Raw genomic sequence first — 15,311 nt, 5'->3', positions numbered from 1 at the left:
AACTCAGAAAGTAAATAAGTAAACAGGTCAGTTTGCTCCCCTTCCCTTTTTCCTTCTCCAACCAGGTCTGCTCTGTCTGGTCTACCATGATGGGCTGGGGTTTAAAGCTGCATTTTCATAACGCTCTAGACAACTAAGATGTGGGGTTGACAGACAATGTTACATTTTTATATTACATTTTATTCCTTTTAGTGTGTGTGTGTGTGTGTGTGTGTGTGTGTGTGTGTGTGTGTGTGTATGTGTGTGTATTGCATACATGTCGTGTCAGGTCAGAAGACAAGTTGAAGTAGGTTCATTCCTTCTCCCACATGGGTCTCAGGAATCAAACTCAGTCTCTGGAATGAAACTTGGGCCATCAGGGTTGACAGCAGGTGCCTTTCCTTGCTGGGCTCTCTTACAACCCCAGGCAGAAAGGCTAAGCAAAGCTGACCAATGCCTTGGCATCCAGCATTACAAAGAAGAGTATCACCCTCGATTCTGAAGGCAGTGGCTCTTGCTTTTCAGATCCACTACATCCACCCAGCACACATATGTTAAATTCCTAAGTCTTTCCACTCCAGTCCTACTGTAGGAAGGTCTCTTCTCAATAATCTGCTATCCAAAAAGCCATTCCCCAGACTCACTACAGAGGCAACATGGGCAAACTCCACACTGGTGTTTCCTGCTGACCTTCAGACTGCTCAGTATCTTCATTCCCATCCTATGTTACACTCCACATCTTTTAGATGTAGGTTTAGCACAACCTTTTACTGTCTCCACCGGCATCTTGTGTTCTATTTTGCCTCCCTCGCTGTTCATGTCTTTTCTTAAGTCCTACACTCAACAAGTTATTATGCTTTCCTCTGTGTGGGAGGGCTTCATCCACATGGCAGATATGGTTTGTAGATAAGTCCTCTCCACAGCCTCTCATGCTGTACTAGTATTCAAACCCACGGCCTCTTGTGCATTCTAGACAAGTGCTTTACTGTGGAGCAACAGCCTCAGAAACTGGGTTTTCTAAAACAGAGATGCATTCTTGAACAAGTCAGCATCCTCCATAACCATGTTTCCTGCACCTGGAGCATGATGGGATTATGGGATCTTAGTTCTCTGCCTATTCCAAGCCTTCTCAGGCCCTTGTAATCGCCCTGCCTCCTTAGGTCCTATTCCCTTCCCCATACAGCATAATGACTTCTGGGAAGCCCCACTTGTAGAAATCTGCCAGCTATCTCTAGAAGGCTAAATTACAGCCTCATTTTCCATGAGTGACAACTCCTCATCATCTCTGTTGCCGCCCCTGGTAACAGAAGCTGTCACTGATTCATCCGAAATTCATTCACTCCTTTTGTCCTTTGCTTTAGTAGAGCTAACTCATAGTTCAAAGTTAAACATGTGGTAACTACCAGGAGAATGCAGACTGCATAGGCTCCTTCCAGTGTGCTTGTTTTATTGATCCTTTAAGGTGACAGACAGGAAAGAGGATCCTGAAGAGGGAAGAGCAAACCAAGGCCAAGAAGAGAAAAGCCTCATCATTCTCTTCCTGTGGTCTCATGCCCAAGGCACTTTAGATCCTTGGTTGAGGGTTTATACATCAAGGGTTTCTTTCAAGCTAACTGAAAGTTCACAGGAAAGAATTGTTTTCTCATTAAAGTTGAATGTTCTAGAGAAATCTTTATCAGTTGCTGCTTGTTTAGTTTTGGCATTGTCCCTAAATATTGTTTCCAACTCATAAGCAAAAAAATTCGTATCAGGAAGACAAACCTTTACCTTAAAATTAGTAGTAAGCACCCTAGATATTTTCTATTGATGTGGTGAATGCTCTAACCAGAAGCAGTCTTGGAGGAGATGGCTCATTTCAGCTTACTGCCTACCATTCAACATTGAAGGAAGTCAAGGCAGGAACTCAAGGCAAGATCTTGGAGGCAGGAACCGAAACAGAAACCATAGAGAAGTGCTGCTTACTAGCTTACTGTGCACAACTTGCCTGGTCTACTTTCTTGTATAGCACAGGACACACCGTCCCCCAGTCCAGTAATAGTACCACCCTCAGTGGTACTATTACCACCCTCCCGTATCAATAACAATATTCCCTACGCACTTGCCTATAGGCAGGCTGATGGAGACACTTTTCTCAACTGAGTTACATCTTCTCAGATGACTCCAGCTTATGTTAAGTTGACACAAACCACCCAGGCCAGTAGACATAAAGAAGTAGTAGCAGTAAGCGAGGAGCCAGCTAGCTTCTGACTTGTAGCATTTTTCCCTGGGCAAGTCCTAACGCTTAGTGAGGACAGTGCATCCTGGATGTATTCAATATAGTAAGGGGGTGAAGAAAACAAGTTATATTCAATATTTTGAACTCATGGATGACATGTGAAAATGAGCTAGAAAGCAAAAACAACTCTGTGATCGATCTTCCTATTATCAAGGCTTCTCTTGGTGCCTGTCACTGGTAAGTCCCACTGTTGTGATTATCTTAGCAGGACCTTATCAGCTCTCCGAATGGCCAAGGTGACTAAGAGTGGTGAAATAGGAAAAGAAATCATTTCTTTTCTCTTTCTGGCTCTCCACACAGAATTGGATGGAAAGCAGGTTTGCCACATTGCTCATTAATTAGTGTCAAAGGATGGCTTCATTGCTTCCCCAGAGGAAGGACCATACTTTCACACCCAAGTAGGAGTATGCCTTTCCTGAAGAAACTTTAAGGAGAATTACATAGTGTTCGAAGCAGAACTTTAGGAGGTCAGAGTAGGGGTCATTTTGAATAGTCACTTACCGTGGACTGAAATTATGTAAATGTAAGTTCATCTTTTGTATTCTTTGGAAAGGAAACGTCATATTAAAGGCACCTGGTTAAGTGATTTCCAGCTGCAGAAAACCTCCCAGGGATTCACTAACCACAACAGCGAGAAACGAATGTTCTCTAGCCTCAGCTTGGGATGCCGGAGCAATGAGAGCTGTGCTGACCGTAGGATTAAGAACAGCCAAAGTCAGGGAATTGGGAGACTCTGAACTTAATTGGACAAAGCTTAGCAGCAGCTCCCCAGTCCTCAGTGTGACCAGCAGTAAATGTGTATAGTGAGGCTGTGATCCAAAGTCCCTCAAACGCTAAAGGTCTCCAGCTTCTAAGTAGTGTTTCTAAAAGAGGACAATAGCTGGGGTGGAGAGATGGCTCAGAGGTTAAAGTCACTTGTGGCTCCTACCTCCCGTCCCAGGTGATTCTGTGCCAGGTGATTCACATTTGTAGGCACATGCATGCATGTGGAACACACACACACACACACACAGACACACACACTTCGTGCTCATAAACACAGGCATAAAAGAAGGTGATAATCCTTAATCTTAAAAGGGATCAATAGAAGTCTGGAGAGATGGCTGAGTGAGTAAACAGGATGCCAGTCACACACAAGTCAGGTGTGGAGATGTGTGCCTGTATTACCTGCACCGGAGAGACAGAGACAGGCTGAGCTCCAGAGCCAGCCAGCCTGACCAAATGCTCACCTTTCTGGTTCAGAGAGAGATGCTGACTCAAAAAACTGAGGTGGTGGGTAACAAGAAGATACCTACATCTACCTCAGTAATGTTGTAATGTTACTTATTGCACTATTTGTCCTGTGTGTGTGTGTGTGTGTGTGTGTGTGTGTGTGTGTGGTTATAGTATATACACAAACTTTCTCTTTTTCTTTATTGCTTTTGTTTCTTGTTTCCATTTTATTTCTGCTGACCTCTCCCCAACAGCATTTGGGAACACAGGCCAGGTCTTTTCAATTGCTTGTATTTCTTATGGCTGAAAACAAGCCTCAGTGTTGATCTCAGGGAGAACTCTAATTAAGCTCAGGAGAGAATTGTCCCCTGGCATGGACAGCCACATTGAACCACTTGGTAGAACGGTGAAGATTTCGGCCGCCATCACAGCTAGTGGCAGAGCCACAACCCCATGATTTCACTTTTCTTTTGAGGCGAATAGAATTCCATTGTGCATTTGTAGCACCTATACACAAATCTCACTGATTCGATGACTGTCCATAAATAACAGCTTTCTGGAGGAAAGTGAATGCTCTCTGCCCTCCTCCTTGGTCCAAGCAGAGATTACTGGGCAAGTCTCAACAATTCTCTTCTATTTTCTTTCATTTCAGATAAAACTAAGTCATGACATTCGGGTGTGAAACAGAATCCATGCGAAAGCACTCAGAATTTTTCATTGTTGGACTTTGGAGTCTGAAGAGTTTTTTTTCTTTTCCTTCTTCTTTGTAGTAAATTGTGATTGACGCCACCATTTGTCCCTCAAATGGAAGTAGTTCATCCCAAACTCCCAAAGGGATGAAGTGTATTTCTCACCTCTAGCAGAGGAGAGGGAGTGTGGCAGGGACCCAGCAGGCAGCTCTCATGGTGCCCTCAAATCTCCCTCATTAATTTAACATCACAAATAGAATTTAAATAATTTATATATGGACTAGGCCACACTTGAACTTATTGTTGTTCGTGAATGTTTTGTGAAAGAAATTGATGATATTAAATACCATTTCAGAAAGATAAAAATGTTTAATTCATTAGAAGACAAACTATATTTAATCTGCCTCAAGTAATTATAAATGGATATTGTGGTATAATCTTTCAATTAGTTTCTCTCAATGGTCTCTACTAGCTATTATTTTTCCTTAATCAGAGGAAAAGCTTACAAAACTAACTTTCTAATTATTTTGTCTGGTACATGGCTTCATATTGCTATATATGCCACGATAGCTCCAGGGGTATTTTTAAAATTTCTTCAAAGTCCTCTTTCAAAAACAAAAAGAAACAAAAAAAACCCCCAAAACATTGACAAAATGAAATAAATTATCCATCTTGTAAATTTAGGGTCAAAAATTTAGGGTCAGGTGAATCTGGGAACTGAGCAGAGATGCTGAGAGGGAGGCCTTGCTTGTGAACTTCTCCCCACAGGGCTTGCTCTTATGTGAGTGATATCTGCTATTCTCTCCTTTGTGGTCCTTTCTTCTTCCTATTTTTTCCTACCAACATTTGAAGGAGTTATCTGGAGTTTTTCATTCATTGAACTTGTATTATTAGTGGGAACAATCTCCAAAGTTGGGTCCTAGAAGAATCCATTTAAAATCCCAAAAGACAAGTATTCACTGGCAACCAAAACAAACACACTGATTTACTAGTTCAGGATTCATTTTGATAAACGAGTTCCTAATTTAGGAAAAAGTAAGACATTCATTCCTATTTAGTTTATCCAAAGGAGAATATTAACAGATACAAAAAGCTAATTTACAAATATCTTGGCCTCTCTCCTTCAATACTGTTTTTAATGAAATGGCCCTAAAAGTTTTTAAAATCTACATTTATGTTCTTGTGAGAAATTGTTTCTATTTCCAGGAAAAGCATACAAGAAATAGTCATTTCCAAGAGCATCTTCTACTCTTCAGAAAGATTCTTTAAAAGATTTGTGGCTTTGCCAATCAGATTTCAGTAAACTAGCAGACACAATATTTATCAAAATAAATGAGGGGGTAGATTAATTGCTATCCTATATAACCTGTTAACTATATATGTCCTATAACATAATATTGTATACCTTAAATATATTAATTTAAAGAAGATTGATTTTAAAAATAAAGAAAGAATAAAATGCCCCAAAGAACACATTAAATACAGTGTAGTTGTAATTATCCACATCATTCAAGTTCTAAGATGGTTTAACAAGCTATTATTTTATTAATTGTTTTTAAAATTGCATAAAATTAATCAGTTTCATTATAGCATTTTGTACATAATTACCACTATACATTGTTCATATTCTTGCCCATTCCCAATCATTCTCTTATCACTCTCCTCAATTCACTCTCAGGACTCTGTTACCCCAGTTCCACATCTATTCTCAAACCCTTAGAGTTTTAACAGTGGTCCACTCTCAAGATGCCTTGGTCCAAGTCACGATACAACATGATGGGTTTTCCTCTCCAATTAGTATCTTACCAAAATTCTCTGCTGGATCTGTGGCTTGTGAGGGCTATGGGTTACTATTGAGGGCAGCACCACCAGGTCCCTGCACACGGGCTGCAGGGGAGACCCAGGCTGGGGGACCGTGAGTGCTTTTTGGTGCATCGCCTGCCTTTTCTATGCATTTTCAAAAGTGGAGTCAGATTTTCAAAACAGCATTTCTGTTTTCTAGCTCCTAAAAGAAGAGACTTCCTACAGGAGAATGAGTTCTTGACCTCTTGCTTATAAGTTTCTGTCTCTGAAAATTCCTTTGTAACTGTGTACTATCAATATATCTCTTGTGTCTGATATCTTTATCTCTATCATCTACCAAATTGATGGATTCCAAACTTCTGGGTAAGATGGCAGACCTGAAGCTGCCTTTATTTGATCCAGTAGAGAGCAATCAGTGTGAGAAAAATAGACTTCGTTTCAAAAAGAAAAGGAGAAAAGAGCTTTGGCTCCACATTTGAAACATGGTAGTGATTAGAAATAATTTGGACTGGGGTTGAGGACATCTGGATACTGTTTCTAACACTGTCATGTGATCTGGGTGAGGCCACAGAATCCTCTGGGTAACAATGAGAGAGGATTGGATGAGCTATGATGACGAGTTACTTTACTTTGCCACCATGTTAGTGGATATTACTTTTTTATAATGCTAATTAATGCTTTGTAAAAATATGAATGCAGAATGGTGCCATCATGCCAGGGTTCTTGATTTGCTGGCAAATGCTGGCAGAAGTCCTTCAGATGCCTCCCACACAGGTCACACTGCAGACTCACCATTCCAGGTGTCTACCTGGTACTGTGGATGCTCTGTGTGGCCAAAGTAAAATAGGCATAGGGTTTGCCAACCTTAGCTGTACACTATTAAACCTGCTGATGTGTGACTTAGGCCATGGGAAACAAATGTATTGATTGCAAGCCCATCAAGATTCTGAGTTTCTCATTCAACAAGAAGGTAAGCAGGAAGGAAAATTTGTTTTAGTTTATTTAATCTCCAGTAGAAATGATATAAGCCAGGGTGCTGATGAGGCTTCGGATACTGATGTCACTTCAGAGTGTCATGAAATGATATAGAACTAAGAATGGAAGGCCTGATCTCTGATCCTGAATGTGAGCGTCACTTGGGGAGACCATTTAGCATCTAGGGATCTGTTTCGTTTCTAAAATAAGTTTCCAGTGAACAGTTTTCTGCTTTTCTCTGAGTTGCGGTGTGATCCCACAACTTTAGGAGACAGGTCACTGGGTTTCTTCTTGAAACCACATTTGAGAAACAAAGCAAGTAAATTTTTAACATATCCAACATTGGTGGGACTTCAGAGAGACAAAGCGTGTATGTAATGGGCAACATTCTGCATCGGGCTTCCACTTAAGCCAGGGCATTTGCTGTGTGTGTGAGAGGATGGCTTGTATAGAGAAACCAGTGATTCTAGGGTCTCGGAGTCTTAATTATAGTTCAGCTTCTTACCCAGGACTTAGGTTTCAAGGTTTTAATATTTTAAATTGATAAAGTATAGCCAGATCCAAAGGTAACTGAGTATTTTCAGTTCCTGTGGGAAGTTTAATCATCCTTGTGATCTTATGATTTAATGCTACCTCCATAAATGGACCTCAGCCTTCATTCTTCCCATGTAGCCCATTTATGAGCAGGCCTGGCTAGATGTTCTGTCAGAACCTCCTTCACTGAAGCATGTGTCTGGCCTTTATATGGTCACATCATAATAACCATTTTTTAAATGGTCCCTATTGTATAATCTCATTGTATAAATCACATTTTGTACAATGTTCCTATTGACGGTTTCACTTGTTCATGACCACCGCTATTTTCTCTGATAGCTGGAGGTCAAATGACATTTCCATTTTAATGAGGGATCACTTAGATTCACAAGTAGAGAAGCAACCTCAGCCATAATCATTTCCACCCTTTATTACCAGTGAGTGGACTGATGGGTTGTGCTGATCAAAATCCATCCTTGCAAAGTCTAAGTTTTCAAATGCCCCAATAGCTAAATGGTGTCACAGCACAGGCAATTCCTCAGAAAGCAAACACACACACTGGGCATGATTGATCTCTATGCTGTGGAATGACACAAATGATTAAAACACGAGTAGTAGAGTACTTTGTAGAGTGTCATAAAACTTTATTAATGGTCTTGATAAGTGTGAAGCATCCAAGAAAAACGTAGATAGATGGGATGAACATGGGGGGGGGGATGATTTCTACATGAAATCAGGACATTTAGACACAGGAAGAGAGATATTTAACTGCAGGCTAGTTAGAGTGCCTTCAAGTGAGCTTTATTTCCTGAAAATTTAAATTTCTGCACTTAGGCTCCCAGCTCAATGATATTCCCTTCAGAGATGTCATCGTGAGGCTCTATACCAACCCATTCATGTTACGTAGAAAGTTAATCATTTCTGGAACCTCTATAATTGCCTTCAGAAATGGACACTTCCTTTTAAATATTTTAATAGTAGTTTAGATAAAGGCAGAATAATTTATAGCCATGCCTGGTGAAGAGGTGGGTACTTAAGCTGGTAATTTATTTCCTCCCTTTCCCCTTCCTCCATTCTGTCTTTCCTCTTTCTCTTCCTTACTTTCCTCTCCTTGTTCCTCTCTTTCTTCATCTTTTCTTCTTTAAAAACAAAGTGGGATTAAACTATTTTTGTTGCATAATCATTCTCTAAAGATGTCCAGAAATAATTGCAAGTAGTTCAGTACTATTATAGGAAGAACATATTTTCCTGGTTCATGATGGTAGATGCTTCTACTGTAGTTTGTAGGTTTAAAATGCTGGTTTTATAATTATATCCTGTACTCTGAATAGTGTAGGGATTTGGGGTGTATTTGGAATTAGTGCCAATTACAGGAAACCTGAATATCATCTTCAAAGTAGCAATGGGGATGCTGCACTGACTGAGCTAAGAGGTGAGGACCAGAGTGAGGAATGAAGAAAATGCTGTGTGGGACCTGAGTTGGATCAGGGATGCCACGCTTGACTGTCTGGAGGCTCTCCAAAAGAGGAGGAGGCCATGACACATGACGAACATCTAAAGAAATGGGATGCTAAATCCCATGTTGTTCTGAGACCAGGGATGGTGTGGAAGAAAGGCCATGTGACTTAGGAAGGTACTTAACTATTGCTTCTGATAAGAACGAGTAAGATAATATTGAACAAATAATTCAATTCATAAAATCAAAATTATAGAAGCAAGTGAGCTTAAGGTATCATCACAGGTTAAAATGAGTTTTTATAAAGGATGTTTGATACATGTCTTCAAATGCTTGAAGAATGCTCAGATCAAAGAAGGACTAGACTAAGACCAAACAATATCATAAGAAGAAACAAATTTTCAGGGGTTGTAAAGGGGTTGGAAATCAGCTTTAAGTAAGAGAGAATCATGAGACAATGGTGTGTTGAGGGCGGAAGACACCATGGCAAGTATCTCAATCCATAGGACTATTCAAAAGAAGTGTAGCGGTCAAGGCCAATGATACTGCAGAAAGAAAGCATCATTCAGAAGAAGAAGCGACAAGCTAGTTGACCTGAAAAGTCTGGCTTAAAATTCTAGGAACTTCTGTTCTTTAGGAATCTTCCGTACTCACAGCTGTACCTCCAAAGCTGCATACGATAGAGTCATGGCAAGCTTGCCAATCCCAGAGAGCCCTAGAATAAAAAGTAGCCCTGTGGAGGTTTATGCTGCATAGACATCTCTACAGTTGCTAGAAGTATAACTAGCTTTTATAACTCTGCTTAACCCAACACAGCCTGCAACAGGCAACTTTCCCAGATGTTCTCAAGAAGAGATGTTAGAAACAGGTCTTCTGAGACGCCTCCTCCACTGCTTTGTGAGATGCCTAGTTGGTTCCTTCACAGAGATTCTTCAGACCCAAAAATGCTGGAGTTACCTTTCATGTAGCACAGAACTTCCTTATTGATTCTGTGGGCCTATATGGTAAAGGGACATTAATTACTGTCAGCCCCGTTGCACTAATGCACTTGTAATGAGCAGGCCTATGGGAATTCCCAGCTGCTTAGCTCCAGCAGCTAGCAAGGGACAGGGTGGGCTGGGGATAAATGTCCTGCCGGAAAACCATTTCATTGGTTTGCTACCTCTTGCTTCCAGAATTTTCATCCCCAAAGCACCATATGAAGCACACACCCCTCTGTTACCCACACTCACAGTGCATCCAGCAGAAGTCCTGGGTTCTAGATGCTTCTGGCCTGCCATGCTCACTAATCCTACAAATTAGGGCTGAGCAAGACCTTAGTAAGAATTTAAAGAATGTGCATAGTTGGGGGTGGAGACAGACCCTAAGCGCCTACACGCTACCTTTCTTGGCAGACCGTTGTCTTGATACATAGCCATTTTCTTTTCTTGTCTCTAGCTCCTCCACCCCTTTATTCCGCCTCCTTTTTTGAATAATGATTGTTAACACTTAATGAGCACTTACTATGCGCCAGGCCCTATGGTAAGTGCTTAACCTAGTTGTCTCATTTAAGCTTACAGACTTAATTAGGTGATCTTTTTATTACCAGACTTTTTGCAGATGGGTGAAAAAGAAACAGCCTTAAAAGTGTCTAAGTGAGAGCTGGAGAGATGACTCAGCAGGTGAGAGTGTGTGCTGCCCTTAGAGGAGACCCGAGTTTGGTTCCTAGGACCTATTTTGGGTAGCTCACAAACCACCTATAACTACAGCTTCAGGGGACCCAGTGCCTCCCTCTGGTCTCTGCAGACACCTATGCTCATGTGTATATACCCCAACACAGACAAATATGCACACATATAATTTAAATTAAAATAAATCTTTTTTTCAATTATTTGGTAATGAGCCATTCTTATTTTAAATTGTAAAACATAGATGGGCATTGCAGAATCAATAGGAATTTGAAGAGTGTCCATTGACTAATGTGTCTGTTGACTGTGTTCCTACCTAGTTGTTTTTTCATCAACCTAAGTGCCTTCTTCTTTCAAATCCCCTTTCATACTTTTAATCTTCCTTTAATTTTATCGTTACAGGTATCTGATCAATGTCACTTTTGAAGGCAGAAACCTGTCCTTCAGTGAAGATGGCTACCAGATGCATCCGAAGCTGGTGATAATCCTTCTGAACAAGGAGAGGAAGTGGGAAAGGGTAGGATATGACTTTGGCAATCCTTGAGCTACGTAGAGAGGCAGGTGTTAGACCCCCAACCTAACTCCTGGAGTACACAATCTTCCAATGACTTAAAAGAGAAACAGCCTCTTGGTTTTTCTAGGCATCAGGAGCAAGATACTGGAGCTCTGATGGTCCAGGAGATGCCAGGCCTAAGCAAGCGTTCTTTTCCATTCTCTTGCTACTGTGGCTAACCAGGAAGTGGATTTCTGTATGTTCTGATTGCTATCCATCAGTGGTTGCATAACTCATGTCTGCTTTAATGGGAGATGATATGTATGCAAACCAACAAATTTCCTGAAGAATCTAACTAGGCAGTACCAGTTAGAGCTTCTATCGTATGGTGCTGAAGGAAGCCAATAAACCTAGCACACAAGCAGAAAGGGCTAAAAAGGTTTGCTGTGACTGAAATTTGGCATACAGGGCTCTCCTTGGAATCTGTTCTGCTACTAATTGACCACAGCCTTTAAATTCTACCTTTAGACATTAATTCCCATTGTCACCCCTGCTTAACCTATTTGTCTATTTGGGGCATGGAGGTAGGGGGAGAAAAATCTCTTAGTATTTCAGTTCCTTTACCTATAAAATGAGAATCAATATATTGGCATCTATAAAATACTTGGAGCAGTACCTGACATACAGTGAGTACTCAATAATCATTGGTTTTAGCTATGATTCTGGATCCCGGGTTAAATACCTAAGAGTAATCAATGAGTTTTTGGGCAGTATATCTGCTGGTGAACCACTCCGACAAGTGGTTCTGAAAATAAAATAAGTAAGACTGAGAGATGCTGCTTACTGCTCTTCTGTCCAGAGGAATTTCAGAATGTATTAGCAGTTGAAAAGTTCAGATGGGTCTTAGAACAAAGAGGTGTCTTTAACTTTATGTAACGTGGCTTTTCCCAAAACATTCTTATCAGGAGACCACTTAGTTCATAATATTATTCCGTGAAAATCACCCTTAGTAACTGGTTTAGGATTATGTCCTTGGTTGCTGTGGGCCAGTTGGCTGAGAATAGACTTCATGATGTCAGTGTGGTTCTAAATAGAGTAGAAACCAAGCATGTTCATCAGTATTCTATAACTGTGATAAAAATAATGAGATATACCCACTTTCATAAAGAAAAAATTGGTTTTAGTTTATGGATATTTACTCCATGGTCATCTAAACCTATAGTCCCGGGTCTATGGCAGAGGTTCCCAACCTATGGGTTGCAACCCCTTTGGGGGGGGGCGGTGTCAAACAATTCTTTCAACAGGGTTGCATAGCAGATACCCTGCACATCAGATATTTACATTATGATTCATAAAAGTGGCAAACTGCAGTTATGAAGTAAGAATGGGAATAATGTTATGGTTGGGGGTCACCACATGAGAAACTGTATTAAGGGGTCATAGCATTAGGAAGGTTGAGAACCATTGATCTTTATAGTAAGACAAAGATAACAATGGGACCCTGCTGCAGGGAAGAACTACTTACTTCATGATATCTGGGAAACAGAAAATACCTTGAACCCAGGATACTTTCAAAGGCACCTTTCCAATGACCTAACTTCCTCTCCCTAGGCCTCATATCCTAAAGGTTTCATCATTTCCCTATCATGGCATAATCTAACAACTAAGCCATTGGTGTGTGTGCTTTGAGGAAAATTTAGTATTCATATTGTAGCATTTGATTGTCTTTAAGACCAAGTAGCCAGAGATAAACTCTCCAAAACTCATAATGTTGTCCCAGGATCCAAGACAACTAAGTTGTATGAATATTCACCTGTGATCTGGATATTTGTATCCCAGGCAATGGAACTCAAGACCCAATTCTTGGGACTGGAGAGATAGCTCAGCAGTTAAGAGCACTGACTGCTCTTCCAGAGTTCAATTCCCATCAACCACATAGTGACTCACAACCATCTGTAATGGGATCTGATGCACTTTTCTGATGTGTATCTGAAGACAGCTACAGTGTACTCATATAAATAAAAATAAACATTTTCTTTAAAAAGATCCAATTCTTAATATTGAAAGGCCCCTGACCATCATGTTATTCTGACATCATCAGAACTAAAAGACTTAAATCATACCAGATGGTTAAAGTTATTCTCCATGACTGAGTTCTCATTTGATCAGAATGACTTGAACCCTGGGCTCCTGCTCTCTACCTTACTCAAACACTTTTTTACTGTTTCTGTCAAGATGCCATAATTTCTGAAGTTTTCTCATCCCTTCCATTTAGCATGTCCTTCTGCCTGTCTCTGGAAGAGGCGTTATTAATGACTGAGACTTTGTGCATGGGTCAGGTGCTGTGCAGCTGCGTAGCTTTTATATACTGGGGTCATTGTAACTGTTTCAAACAGCATCTCAGAACTGTCCTTTAAAAGTCACTACTTAGAGGCTTGCTGAACTCTCTTGTCTTGGCCCCAAGTCTGAAGCCTGGGACACTCACTTCTTTCTAAAACTAAGTCTTCCCTCTGGGGTTTAGATCATTTGTAGCATCAGTTCAATTATTGTTCCATCTTCTATATGTAGACTTTAAGTTAATGGGATTCTTGGTCCTGAAACTAGCCTTTGTCCATTCAGTTCAGCCCTACATGTGACTACTGGAATGAGCTTCCTAAAATACAATTATTCATCCCTGGCCCAAACACCAGAGCTCTCAGTGGTTTATGGACCAAGTCTACATCTTACCTGTTCTTGCATTCAAGGCTCTGGTTCACCCTCCAATATTGGTCATCTTTTCCTTATCATTGTCTACCCTGGGCTCATTTGGTGCTGAGAATGTGCCTGGTGAATCCTACTTCCTACACAAGGTGCTGAGTTTCCTTTTCTGGGAAAGAACAAGTCCTCCAATTACACAAGTTATGAGCATTCTTTGAAGTCCAATTAGGATGTTGTTGCCCACTGCTCTGATCTGTTATTGTCGTATACTCTCTTACACCATGGGCCTTGCAGCTTTGGTTCATACCTCTGTCACAGCCTCATCACAGCTGCCTTGAGTTGGGACTGCGAGCTTGCACACCCCCGGAGGGCAGAGGTTGTGCCACCCTTTCTGTCACCGTGTCCGCACAGCAATCTGGATGTGTGCATTGCATAAAGCAGCTCAATAAATATTTGTAGAATGAATGAGAACCATTACATAATAAGAGAGTCCAAAATCCATCATTAAGAGTCCAAGTTTATGCTATTGCCCTTGATATAATGGCTGTTTTCTTTTGAAAGGGAAGAATAAAATCTTTACATAGATTGAGTTTTTATGGATCACACTTTAAATGCACCAAAGGAACTCACTATTTAAAGAAATTCTGGGGCCAATCTTTTTGTCAGGCAGGTGGGGAGGGGTTGGAATCATAGACGAGAACATTTGCATATCAAATTGGTTAAACCCAAGAACATCACTGAGGAAAGGTGCTTAGTGGTGGTTGAATTTACAGGGCTATGCATCCCCCAAATTCAGAAGCTCTGATTGCTCATGGGCCAGAGCAGGCTCAGCCCCAGAGTATGACTAGGTGTGCTGGATAAGTTGATGTCATTTCTCACTGTTGCCATGGCATCCAGGATGTAATTTCCAAGGTTCTAGTGTGCGTTCACCAGGTCCCCTGGGGTCCATGAGAACTTAGGATCTGTATACTCTTGACCAGTAGGAATGATGGTTAGCATTCTACAGGGGAGGCATGATAATTCAGAAATTAGCAGGGGGTAGGGGCAACTTGGGTCTTTGAAAGATGGGCTAACATCTCATTCATTGCCTGATAACCTACTAGCTCTGTAGCCTAATTAAGTAGTTTGCTTTTCTTGATGGCTTTCTTCATTTCTAAAATGCTAGCATTTAAAGTCAAAACTAACCCACCCAAAATCTAGCCTTGATACCCTTGATAGCTCTCAATTACAGGTTCACATTGTAAATAAAAAGAATCCTGGGCTGTTTGGAAGCACAGTATGTGAAGGACATGGTGTCATTCTTGTTCTTGTAATGTAGGTAAATAAAGTGTCCCCAGACAGACTTTTTCCTCAGTGACCTGTGTAAAGTGGCCACCCATTTGCTCTGTCACATCAGTCCAATTTAATTTTCTCTCAGTACACTCTTTTACCCTGCACTTATTCCCTTGATTATTTGTGGCTTATCTCGTCACAACAGGATGGCTGTTTCATGGAGACAAGGACCTCTGTTCACCCCTACAATTGTAACCCT

The 15,311-nt window shown here is 40.9% G+C and overlaps 1 protein-coding gene across 1 annotated transcript in view; it reads left to right on the top strand.

The window, feature by feature from the left end:
• Positions 1–15,311, top strand: part of Grin2b (glutamate ionotropic receptor NMDA type subunit 2B) — a 314,994-nt gene that overhangs the window by 189,191 nt on the left and 110,492 nt on the right. Inside the window, exon 3 of the mRNA XM_052172738.1 lies at positions 10,993–11,107. Coding sequence (XP_052028698.1) covers positions 10,993–11,107 — 115 coding nt within the window. The remainder of the gene's footprint in view (positions 1–10,992; positions 11,108–15,311) is intronic.

The sequence above is a fragment of the Apodemus sylvaticus genome, chromosome 2, assembly GCF_947179515.1.
Source record: "Apodemus sylvaticus chromosome 2, mApoSyl1.1, whole genome shotgun sequence".
Taxonomy (NCBI): Eukaryota; Metazoa; Chordata; class Mammalia; order Rodentia; family Muridae; genus Apodemus; species Apodemus sylvaticus.
Note: the sequence above shows the minus strand (reverse complement) of the source record. Positions and strands in the feature narration are given on the sequence as shown.